The 12,498-nt window shown below is 37.1% G+C and overlaps 2 protein-coding genes across 3 annotated transcripts; both read left to right on the top strand.

Moving 5' to 3' along the window:
- The first annotated feature begins 1,670 nt into the window (after positions 1-1,670).
- On the top strand, positions 1,671-7,931 carry LOC126586904 (transcriptional corepressor LEUNIG_HOMOLOG-like). Of its 2 annotated transcripts, XM_050251867.1 has the most exons (19): positions 1,671-1,776; positions 1,888-1,972; positions 2,308-2,398; positions 2,559-2,656; positions 2,916-3,025; positions 3,135-3,421; positions 3,523-3,598; positions 3,728-3,839; positions 3,942-3,991; positions 4,080-4,346; positions 4,882-4,953; positions 5,207-5,422; positions 5,672-5,813; positions 5,899-6,008; positions 6,367-6,516; positions 6,720-6,875; positions 6,972-7,088; positions 7,211-7,408; positions 7,546-7,931. In XM_050251867.1, exons 3-19 carry the CDS (start codon positions 2,367-2,369, stop codon positions 7,687-7,689), a joined length of 2,337 nt encoding a protein of 778 aa, XP_050107824.1. In that variant the 5' UTR covers positions 1,671-1,776; positions 1,888-1,972; positions 2,308-2,366; the 3' UTR covers positions 7,690-7,931. The 2 variants fall into 2 exon arrangements, with proteins under 2 accessions (XP_050107824.1, XP_050107825.1); XM_050251868.1 differs by lacking the exons at positions 1,671-1,776; positions 1,888-1,972; positions 2,308-2,398 and having other exon boundaries at positions 2,902-3,025.
- A 499-nt stretch (positions 7,932-8,430) lies between these two features.
- On the top strand, positions 8,431-12,082 carry LOC126586832 (E3 ubiquitin-protein ligase PRT1-like). Its single transcript, XM_050251792.1, has 7 exons — positions 8,431-8,684; positions 8,801-8,829; positions 8,952-9,131; positions 9,489-9,830; positions 9,928-10,131; positions 10,735-10,829; positions 11,402-12,082. Exons 1-7 carry the CDS (start codon positions 8,590-8,592, stop codon positions 11,789-11,791), a joined length of 1,335 nt encoding a protein of 444 aa, XP_050107749.1. The 5' UTR covers positions 8,431-8,589; the 3' UTR covers positions 11,792-12,082.
- The last annotated feature ends 416 nt before the right edge of the window (positions 12,083-12,498 follow it).

Genomic DNA, 12,498 nt, shown 5'->3' with positions numbered 1-12,498 from the left:
TTTATTTTGTCCTTATCGTTAAAACTCAAAGTTTTTAAGTCATTTTCATTAGTTTTCCTAATAATTAATGCTGATGTTACTGGCATTCAACCATTTTTTAGGTGACGTATTGTCACTTTCTTTTACATGTTTTATAGAAGTGGTAACGGGAGAGAGAAGACCGAAATCTCATATGCAATAAATTTTTTATGTACTCAAAACACAAGTTAATACATTATGTGTCCTAGTACATGTGGAGATAATATATATTCAAGGTCCCTTCACTCTGACTCTATAATGTACCTACTTGTGTTCGGAATAAACTGAAAAGTTTTTTCTCAAATTCAAATAAGATTGCTCATAACTAAAATACAAGCTCCTTACACTGTCATTTTCCTTTTTGTTGAAAAACTAGTCATCAACTAATTTGTTGAGTATTTAGCAATAAACCTTCAATTTAAGCCCAAAATTTATCCGAAAGTCCACGGTTTGGGGTCTAAGTTAACAATAAGCTAATTTCTATTGGTGTTTTTAGCTTATGCTTTTCTTTTTTTTTAAATTTTTAATTTTAATTCTTTTTTACAAATTTCACTTTTTATTTATTTATTTTTATTTGAAACTATGTCATGTTTTGTTATGTAGTGGTAGGCAGTTTCTTATCAAGGTATTAATGCAATGCATCAAGGAGAATCGCACAATAGTAGTTAGAGGAGACTGAAATGTCTAATCGAGTTTTCTTGGTACCCATACTAGTTGGTCCTCTCTTTCTTAAATTTTTTTTAATGCAATGTGCAATCGTTTAAAAAGAATGTTCCCCATAATGGTTGGGCACAACTGTCTGTTTATATCTCAAATTACACACGCTACTCACATCACAAATTACTACAATAGATTCGTTCCTAATTTCAAAACAAAAAACCGCAACATAATAAAATATCTAAAGTCATTCAGCTTTTGAATAAAACGAACCGCAACCAGACAACCTAATAAAACTTGTCGCCCAACCATAATTCATTAACCATCGACCAAACACTTCCACTAAACCTATGTTGTTATAGAGTCTTGTTCATCAAAGTTACATTCAACCACCACTTAATCACATTGTTGATCAAATTAATTGAGCTTATATTCTTAATCTTAGATATTAAGGTGAGATCCATATGATCAAACAAAGGATGAATGAAAAAAAAAAAGAAAAAAAAAAGAAGATGAATGGATGTGTGGCACAAAGGATCAATGGATATTTTTGAGTACAAATCATTTCCGGATCTAAAAAGATTGAGCTTAAAGATCAAATAATTCGAACCGCTAAAATTTGATTCAACGGCTACAATTATTATAATTTTTAGAAAAGCCTCATATTTGTAGCCATTGAATCAAATTTCAACCGTTCAGATCATTTGATCTTTAAACTTAGTTTTTTAAGAACCGAAGATGATCTATACTTGGATATTTTTAAGGAAAAATTGTTACGCGTATTATTCATTAATGAGTGGGTCCCACAATCGACCAATCCCAAAAAGGCCGATGTGGAAACGCACTAAACCATACATCACTTTAACACCGAAGTCCGAACCAAATACCGAACCTCACATCCCTCACACCCCTCACACAACAAACTTACGCAAACTCTATACCGAGCCTGAGCTGCGGCTCCGAACCTAAAAACCTTCCTCTGTTAATATCTTCGTTCGACGATTCCTTCTCCTCTTTTCTCTTTCACTGTTACACTCTGAGAACAAGAGTGCATTATTTTATCGGGAAATTTTTTCACACCGTTTGAACTCGATTGAGCGCGTAAGGTCTCAGATCACTCACGCTGTGCGAAATTCCAATTTGTTTGGAGGATTTTTTGAAATGGTCTTAGACTGAACTCAGCTGAATTTTTTTTGTGGTTTTGTTTTTCAGTTTTGGTTGATTCAGTTCGCGTTAGGGTTTATGAGGTGGAGATCTCGCGGAATGGTGCTGTAGGATTTGATCGGTTGGTTCACTGGTATGGTTTTTAGCTGAATGGCGCTGTAGGAATTCTGTGATTTTTTTTTTTTTTTGGTTTTTGAGTTTTTGAGTTTTTGCTCTGTTTGGTTGCTCGGGAAATCCGGGACAATGGAGGGAGAAAATTCATGGAGTTGTGCATTATATGATTTTGTTTTAGTTACTTAAAAAAGTTCAATGTAATTCATATAGATGATAATTGAGCTAATGATGGTGAAATACTCATAGTAACGGTTGAATTCCTTTTTTTTTTTTTTTTTTTGCCCATTTAAATTTAAATTTAATTGAATTTACTTTATGAGGGGATCTGAAGCTATGGGTGATGTATAATTGCAGACAAAGCAGTGATTTTGCTGGTGATTTCTTTGTTTGCACCTACTTAATAAAGGTAAAACATGGCGCAGAGTAATTGGGAAGCCGATAAGATGTAAGTATTTGCATTCATCATTTTTGCTTTCAATCTGCATGTAATTTTTTTTCTATATTGGTATTTTCTTTTTGTTGGGTGTTGTTGCTTTCGTTTTACTGCCATATGTTGATCATTGGTTCGATATTTACCCAATTGTTGATTTTGTTGTATGCTTCAGGCTTGATGTTTATATTCATGACTATTTGTTGAAAAGAAAATTGCTTGCTTCTGCAAATGCGTTTATGACGGAAGGGAAGGTTGCTACAGATCCAGTAGGTAATGTTGCCAACTTTTAATTCATTCGCAATGCACTTACTGATTATGTTTTAGAAGATTCTGCTTAGTATGCATTTGCACAACAACATTTTGTATCATTGTTTATGCCCAAATCGTTCACTGGGATGACATATTTTGATAGTATGTAAGTTCTTTTTTTTTTTTTTTTTTTTTTTTTTTAAGATTTTGTTGCGAATAGTGTCAGTATATGTGTTGAGAACTTCTGGAGAGTAAACCTGTTTTAGATTTGAATATGCAGCAATTGATGCACCAGGAGGATTCCTCTTTGAATGGTGGTCTGTCTTTTGGGACATATTCATTGCAAGGACAAATGAGAAGCATTCGGAGGCTGCTGCAGCTTACATTGAGGTTCCTTTATTTTGCGTCGTATTTAGATTTTGTCATTTTAGAAATATCTTTTCAGGAAAAGAAGAAATGTATTTCTTTCTGAATATGCCTTCATGAAATGATGGCACAGCAAGTTAAGGCAAGGGAGCAACAACAGCTACAAATGCAGCAGCTGCAGCTATTGCAGCAGCGCAGTGCCCAGTTACAGCGCAGGGATCCTAATCATCCTGCCCTTGGTGGTGCTATAAATGCTATAAATTCTGAGGGAGTCATGGGGCAACCGTCAGCCAGTGTGCTAGCCATGAAAATGTATGAAGATCGTATGAAACACCCTCACCCGATGGATTCAGAGGCATCCCCAACGCTCATTGATGCCAGTAGAATGGCCCTGCTCAAATCAGCTGCAAATCCACAAGGGTACCTTCTCCTTAGTTTTTGCATGTATTTGAGCTTTATTTTTTATCATTTCTTTCCTGGCTAGAATGGGTCATTCATCTGTTTAGTTCTCGTTGATTCAGCCAGTTGGTACAAGGCAATTCTGGGAACATGCCTGCTGGTTTTCAGCAAATTCAAGCCCGAACTCCTTTAACCACTGTAACTACTCAGAGTCTCAGACTATTACTTTTACTATTCATGCGTTTCTTTGTTCAAATTTATTAGTTTCTTTGCCTCTTCTTTTCTAGCATACTGAGCAATTAGTATGTCAACTTGTGGAGATTGTAGGACATCAAAACCGAAGTTGGCTTAGGTACACCTCAGAAAAGTTTGCCTATGGATCCTTCATCAATTTATGGACAAGCAATTTTACAGTCAAAATCTGGACTGAGCAGTGCAGGTGACAACACTTAACCTTATCATTGTCAGATACGGCCCTACAGTTAAATATGATCTATATGCTCAGACATTTCACATATGAATGCTTCCTTTCTTCCTTCAGGATTGAATCAAGGTATTACAGGTCTTCCCTTGAAGGGTTGGCCTCTAACTGTAAGTAATATATGGCTTTCTCTTCTTGGTTGTTTTTTCTATCTAGTGTGGATTTAACTCTTAGTTGCAAAACTACTCCATAATACAGGGAATCGACCAATTACGACCAAATTTGGGTGTACAAATGCAGAAGCCAAATCTTCAGACCCAAAATCAGCTCCTTTTGGCATCTCAACAACAGCAAGTTTTGGCACAAGCTCAGGCACAAAATAACCTTCGTAATTCCACAAATTACGGAGATATGGATCCTCGCAGATTTTCTGGACTGCCTAGGGGTAACTTGAATGCAAAAGATGGTCAATCTACCAGAAATGATGGATCTATGTCCTCTCCAGTTTTATCAAGTTCACCAAAGGTAACCTTTCTCATGTATATGATGAGGATTAGGATTCATGGTAGGCACACACTTAGACAGAAAGAGTTGAAAATTTGTTATTACACTGTTTTTCATAAATATGCTAATCTTTACCTTTCTAATTTTAGCATGTGGCGTTTTTGTTCTACAGTGATTAAGAACTTAAGTATTCTACATGCATGTTATGCTTGCCCAAATCAAACTTCAGGGGCTTAAAGTAGGGAATTGTATGATAATCACTCCTTTTTGTTTTTTCCCTTTCATTTTAAACCCTGAAAGACAAAGAGTATACATGACCCATTTGTGAATGCTGGGTTTCTATAGTTTAGGATGCTGGTAAATCTATTATCGTTAATGCTCCTGCTCCATTTTCTGCTAATTTGTCCTTTCGGCTTTTAATGAGTTTCCCTGGTTTGATCAGTCATCGTTTCATGTGATTTCTGAGTTTGTCCATAGATATTTTTTGTTTCCATAAACTTACATCTTTTGAAAGGTTTTGATTTTCGTTTTCTGAGGCTTTGTTGGTGTTCAACAGATAAAAATGGCTCAGATGCAGCACCCTTCCTCTCAACAACATGAACAATTGCCACAGCAGCAACTGCAACAGGTTGTGCATAGTTGTGCTAACTTAAACTTTGTACTCTTTCTGTATGTCCTTGGTTAGGGATCCAAGTTTGGGCAAGGGCACTTTTTTTTGGTCATATTTACGAGTTAATTATGAAACATTAGATACTTCAGAGAACCAAATTTTGGACAACAATGATATGATTCCTTCTACAATCTTACGCCTTTTGAATTAGGGCCTGATGAACTACTGCTTTGGATAAGCTGATCAACATTTGTTGATGTTTTTCCTGCAGAATAACAGAAAAAGGAAACAACACTCTTCCTCTGGACCTGCCAACAGCACTGGCACAGGAAACACTGTTGGCCCTTCACCTAGTTCGCCAGCATCAACTCACACGCCTGGTGATGGAATTAACACAGCAAATGGTATGCAGCATGTTAACAGCATGCCAAAAAGCTTGATGATGTATCCAGAAGGAACAGGACTTCCTTCGTCTTCCAATTTACTGGTATACTGACTTTAAATTTAGATGTGAAGAGTACTTGAGCTGCCATTCTAATTATAAGTTTATCAAGGTTTCCCCAAAAGCTTAATGTTGTCAGTAAACTTTGCCAAAAGCTTGGTTCTATTGTTGAGGAATCACTTATCATCAATGTGTTTTGAGTATCAAATTATATTGATATCTCATGGATGCTGAAACGGAGAAAGTGGAAAAGCCAGAGCGACTCTTCTTCTAATAGCATCATTTTCTCTGCAGGATGACATTGACCGATTTGGAGACGTTGGTTCGCTAGAAGATAATGTGGAATCGTTTTTGTCAAATGATGGGGGAGACGGGAGGGATCTGTATGGGACATTAAAGCAGAGTCCTAAACAGCACCATAAAGATTCCTCTAAAGGTAACTTGAGGTTTACACATTGTATTCAGGGAGTTGGTCAAGTTTCTTCACTCTACCTAAGCTGTGGCCGCATTATCCCATTCAGGTTTTACTTTTGGTGAAGTTGGCTGCATACGGACCAGAAACAGCAAAGTTACTTGCTGTCACTTTTCTTCGGATGGGAAGTTGCTGGCAAGTGCAGGACATGACAAAAAGGTATGTACATTGTATAATAAGACATGCAAATGATATATGATATTTGGCACATTATCAGAATGTGTGTACGCACTTGCGCGCACCTGCTTGCTCACATGAAAAACATATCTACTGGATTTGACAATTCTTTCTAGTTTCTATCAAGGTCAAAAAGTCTGTTCCACGTGTGTTTTTGCCCACACACGCTCGCTCACATGAAAAATATATGTACTGGATTTGACAGTTCTTACTAGTTTCCATCAAGGTCAAAATGGCTGTTCGCACGTGTTTTAATGATTTATATGCATGTACTGAAAAGGTACGATTGAGATTGGAACTTGAAGGAATGAGAATAATTAACATTTGTCATTTGGACCAGGTTGTCCTCTGGAACATGGATACTCTGCAGACTGAGAGTACTCCCGAAGAACACAAGTTAGTTATCACAGATGTTCGGTTTAGACCAAATTCATCTCAACTGGCAACAGCTTCTTTTGACAAATCTGTACGATTGTGGGATGCAGCCAATGTAATTGTCTTTACTCTCTTCTATGTATGGTCTGGGCTGATGCAACAGGGGTGTACAGGGTACCTCAATACATTAATAATTTCAAGATTCTTTTTATTCTTTTGTAACTTTAGTCGTGAGAAACCTTGTTTTACAGGCTACATAGTTTGTGAGTGCACTTTCATTGTACTAGTGTTGTTGACTTATTAATCTTATTGTGGCAGCCAAACTATTGTTTACAAGCATATACGGGGCACAACTCACCTATTATGTCCCTTGACTTCCACCCAAAGAAGACTGATTTATTTTGTTTCTGTGATCATGACAATGAAATTCGGTACTGGAATATCAACCCATTCTCTTGTACTCGTAGTTCGAAGGTTTGTAATCTTCTGTTATTTTCTTCCAAGTTAAGCGTTTTGTGATTTGTACGAAAGCTATACTCACTTGAAAATTATCTTCATCATTTGGGGCAGGGAGGTACTGCACAAGTGAGGTTTCAGCCAAAAACTGGACAACTACTGGCAGCAGCCTCAGATAAATTAGTTTCCATCTTTGATGTCGAAACTGACAGACAAATGCACTCGTTCCAGGTACCATGTCTATAAATATGGGATTGAATAACTGAGGACCTGATTAATGCTAATCTGTTGCTTTAGGAACAAGTCATTAGGTATAATTAGTTATATGTTTAAATCATCGTCCTCAATCGCAGGGGCACTCTGACGTTGTAAACTTCATTTGTTGGAATGCAAATGGAGATTATCTGGCTTCTGTCAGTCAGAACTTGGTGAAGATTTGGTCGTTAGTTTCGGGAGATTGTATTCAGGAGCTCGGCTCTAACGGCAACCAGTTTCATTCGTGTGTTTTTCACCCAAGTTATTCAACTCTCTTGGTCATCGGAGGAATCTCGGTAAATTTTTAACCTCTTCTAGCAATAGCTTCATTCATAAACGAAAAAAAGTAGCTTAAGATGATATTCGTAGTAACTGCATTGACAATGGTAACCCACGATTAATGCTAATATCCGCTTTCATGCTTGTGAGCTAGTCTTTGGAGCTGTGGAACATGGCTGAGAACAAGAGCATGACAATTGCGGCACACGAGAATATAATCTCGGCTCTGGCGCAGTCACCTGACACTGGAATGGTTGCGTCGGCAAGCCACGACACCACCGTCAAGTTATGGAAGTGAATCGAAGCTTAAAATCCTCGGAGAGGCTTCTGTGCAGAAATCTGGAGGGGAGACTGACTCAGAGTCGCAGATATGTAGAGTTGAATGTGCAGTGTTGGAAGTGTAGTATTTGTAGTAAATAGATATACCAGGGTTTTCCAAGTAATAATATTATATGGTAATTAGATGATCCTAATTAAACCTTGACAAATAATGTAGGAGTACGTTTTTTACTATCGATGGGTTTAGCTCTTATCTGTTAATTTGGGCTCGTTGTCTTTTCAAATGATTAAAAGTGTTTTTAGAAAAAATGTTTATGAAACCAATTAGTAGCAAAAATGCAAGTTAATTTTAAAAAACACTTTTTTTAAAGAAATACATAAATAGTGCTTTTTGTAGTAGGCATTTCAATTGCTTTCAGAACCTAAAAAGATTTTTTATAAAAATGTTTTTAGTCATTTAAAAATACTTATCAAATAGCTATTAATATTTAATATAATCTATTAATTACACAAATCTTGAAATTCAAACTCATTTAAAAATAGGATAGTAAGCGAAAATGCTTCATTCGTCATCGATTGTGATTTTTTTTTAGTATGGTTCAGAGGATTAAATATCTTGAAATTCGTTGGCGTTAGGTTATTGGTTAAGGATTCAACGATCAAGATCCAACCATCACAACCCCGTGTTTAAATTACAAAACGGAATTTACATCCCAACCCCTGTCCAACGCCATTGAAAATATAAAAGTATAGCCGGCATTCCGTGGGCAATCAATTAGCCATCGCTTGAATATGCGTCTTCGATGTGACGTTCAGCAGATATAAGCAGCTCATAAAAATCTCTGTGTATGCAAACCCTCATCACTCTCTCTGTATAACTCTAGGTTCAGCTATCCCCAAAATCTCTGTACTGCTTCCAATGGACGAATCCGATCACCGAATGATGGAAATCGCGGACGGCGGCGTTCAACCGGAGGAGGAAATCTCCGACTCCTTCCTCTGCTGCGTTTGCCTGTAAGTTTCCCGAATCCACTGTCTCCGATTTCCAATCAATTCGTCTCCCGAATTGCGATTGAGAAACTTGTAGAATCTTAAGCTAATGCTGGGCGTTTTTGTTTCCAATGGGGCAGGGATCTTCTGCACAAACCTATAGTGCTCTGTAAGTCCGTTTGGCTTTAATTACATCCACATAGTTTTGATTATTTGATTAGATATTTTGTTGTAATTATTGTCTTATTAATGTTAATTAGAAATTATCGGTTTTTGTTGTGGGGCTTGCAGCTTGTGGGCACATTTCGTGTTTCTGGTGTGTGCATAGATCAATGAGCAGTGAGCGCCAATCTTATTGTCCGCTTTGTAGGCATCCGTATAATCACTTTCCGACGATCTGTCAAATGCTTCATTTTTTGCTGCTCAAGAAGTATCCTGTTGCCTATAGGAGAAGGGAATTGCAAATTCTCGGTATATATGCTCGCTTTTGTATTTTTATCTTTGAGTAAACTGAATATTATCTTGTTGTTTGTGTTAGTTTCATTAGTGATGACAGTTATTCATATCGAAACCTATCTGTTGTGATTAGTGATTGTATTTCTGTCTGTGGTCGGTATAAAAGCATTGCTTGCAAATAAAAAACATATCTCAGTTCGTAGCTTGCTCTTATCCTGTTAGTTAGCATTTAGCATTCATAAATATCATGTCACTGCTTGAGGGATTTCTTCTGTAGTTGGTTGTTGAAAGTTATTATATAGATTTGATTTTGCTCTGGTCAGTTTTTGTATCATTCTGATTGCTTTTATTGTTGCCATGTGCATGTCGCAGAGGAAGAGAAGAAACTTGGCTTCTTCTCACCGCAGTTTGATACACATTCAAGCAGCTCTGAAGCTAATCAATGCTCCAATGTTCTGGCCAATTCTGCTTGCAGAAGATGTTGTGAAAATGTGAAGAAAATTGAGTCCAGCCCACGTATTGAGAATACTACAGATGTTCCTAAGGAAGCCCATTGTGGTGTTTGTGAGGGAATTGGGAATGTTGCTGACGAAGAAAAGAATTCCCTGTTAAATATGGATTGTGGGAGTCGGATCCGATTTTCAGTTGCTGATGTGCTATGTGCCGCATGCGAGCAACTATTGTTTCATCCTGTGGTTCTTAACTGTGGCCACGGTATGAATGCTCAAGTTATTGAACTATATGCTATCAGGTTTCAGTCCCATATTGGTGTGCTATTATTCTAATATTCATTTTTTTTTTCATAATACAGTATATTGTGAAAGTTGTATTGTCAATCCGGATGAACAGATGCTTACATGTAAAGTTTGTCAAAGTTGTCACCCGTCAGGATTTCCAAAAGTTTGTTTGGAGCTTGGCCGCTTTCTGGAGGAGCAATTTCCTAAAGAATATGCCCTGAGAAGAGATGCTGTGCAGTTTAAACAAGCAGATCTCAAGCATGAGAACCCAGCTGCCTGTATGTTCGGTCTATCTTGGTGTTAAGTGTGTTGATATCGATTCACTCATTGGTTATGCATGGTTAGAAAATAGATGAAGGAGAGATTATATGATTTCCCAGTATTACTTGGGCATCCTAGGGTTGGAATTGCATCAAGAAATGCAAAAAATATATAGCCGTATGAATAACCTTTCCAAAACTCATTTGCTACCCAATTTAATAGTATTTCCTAATTTACGTAGGTTGCTTTGTTTCTTGAATGGTTATCCTCAATCATTTCACTGAAGCTAAATTGAAAACAACTAAGTATGATTTAGAAAAGCTTCTTGCCTGATGATCAGAATTCCTTTGAACCAACAAGCAATGATACAGTAAGGGCTTCAAACTTGCTTAATCAAGGCTTGTAATTATCAAATACCGCAGAAACTAATGCCTTTTTCTCTCCTTTGCCCTAGTATGAACCATAGAATGTTTATCCATTCTACACACAAATTGTACCTTGTATGATGTTGCTGATGTCTAGCCTAAGGTTGAGCTTACATGCCGTGCTGATTTACTGCTATGATGTGAATCTTGCATATCTTATATTTTGGCAGTGATATTGTTCGTGTGTACTCGCAGGTACAACAAAAGATGGTAACAAAGGAGAGAAGTTATCATGGTGGTCTGACCCTAACTCAAAGATTCACCCAGGATGTGGTTGTGATTCTTGTGGGGTAAATTTCTGACACCTTTCCTTTACCTGCAAATTGATGCTGTGATTTTGGTGACATGGCATCCGTGCATGACCATTACTCTAAAGAATTATCTTTGGCGACAACTTTCAAGGGTTTGGGGAGATGAACTGTGAATATTTTAACAATAATTTAGTATTTTGGACTAGATGTTGATACATGCCGAAAGCCTAAAACATGTGTGGGCAAAATATTCCCACTGTAGACTTTAACTTTGACATTGCGACAGTATATACTCCAATGATCAGGACCAGAAACTATATATGCCACTTTGTTCTTGGTAAGCCCTAGTATATACACAAAGTATAGGTCCAATATTTCTGAAAGTATTTGAAAATTGTGCATGTTTGTTGGATTCAGGATGCTTAAACATTTGCTACGCCTTTGCCAGACTTCATTGTAGATGATACCACTTCACTGCCTGTTGTGTTTGCATCCTTTGATTTTAGGTCATGTTTGTGCTCTACGTTAGGGTTAAAGGTCGTTGAGTGACATCTATTGCTAATCAGTTTGATGTTATCTGAGAATCTCAACATCTTGGTTTTGGTTTGCAGATGTATCCAATCATTGGCGATAGATACCAATGCATAGACTGTACCGAGAAAATGGGATTCGACCTTTGCAGCCATTGTTATAATACAAGGTCCAAGCTTCCAGGTCGCTTCAATCAACAGCATACACCAGAACACAGGCTTGAGCATGTACGCATAGAAACAATTCGTAATCAGTTAAAACTAGTGACAGGACGCTTAGATGATCGTTCTCTTGCTCTTCTCATCAGTAATATTACTTCACAAGCTTCATCAGAAGGACTCATTTCTGCCGCCTTATCTACCGTGGCTCGGGAGGAGGCCGAGAGTAGATTAGCTGCCCAGGCTGCCGTCACTAATACTGGAGATGAACAAGATGATTCCCAACCCACTCTTTCATTTGAAAACCAGTAACGCTGCTTCTTGAGCGCAGCTTTTATATATGTTTTCTTAAAATTCAGGTTCCTGGAAGTCATGTTGAGCCCAGACCTGGTTAGTTTTCTTCTCTAATTGCATTTGTCGCCGGTGTGGTGAGGCCGAATGCCTCCTAATGTTGGAAATGCTTTGCTTCTTCCGCAAGTTAAATTTCGGTTTAGGGTTCATATCAAGGACTATGATGATTGTACGTAATTGAAACTTTGGTTGCTCTAGGAGTATTCCTTCATATATCATTACTAGTGTATAATGTATGTTTACAAAATAACACTTCTTAGTCTACATTGTACAAATGAATTATTATTTTATTCTATTGTTAACGACAAGCACAAAGAAGCCGATGAAAACACAAAAGGAAAAATTTAGGCAAAATGCTAAATAAATTTAGATATGAACTGATCAAGTCTTTATTCATAGATTATTCTTGTAAAAAGTCAGTTGAATCAAAAATCGTTTGGTCTTTTGATTTTTATTATTATGCACATTTTACTGTTTATCGACAATATTGTTTGTTTATTTTTTAGGTCAGATAACTAAACGGATTTTGATCTAGGTGAATTGTTGGATGAGTAATATTTTAATGATGAACTAAGAAACAATAGGTTAATATTATGTGGAATTTTGTAAGATGAGTCCATACGAATTGTTATCGGTTAGCATTATATTAAGTCAGTAACTGATTATCG

The sequence above is a fragment of the Malus sylvestris genome, chromosome 10 (assembly GCF_916048215.2).
Source record: "Malus sylvestris chromosome 10, drMalSylv7.2, whole genome shotgun sequence".
In the NCBI taxonomy this organism is placed as follows: Eukaryota; Viridiplantae; Streptophyta; class Magnoliopsida; order Rosales; family Rosaceae; genus Malus; species Malus sylvestris.
This window is presented reverse-complemented; position numbering and strand designations above follow the sequence as displayed.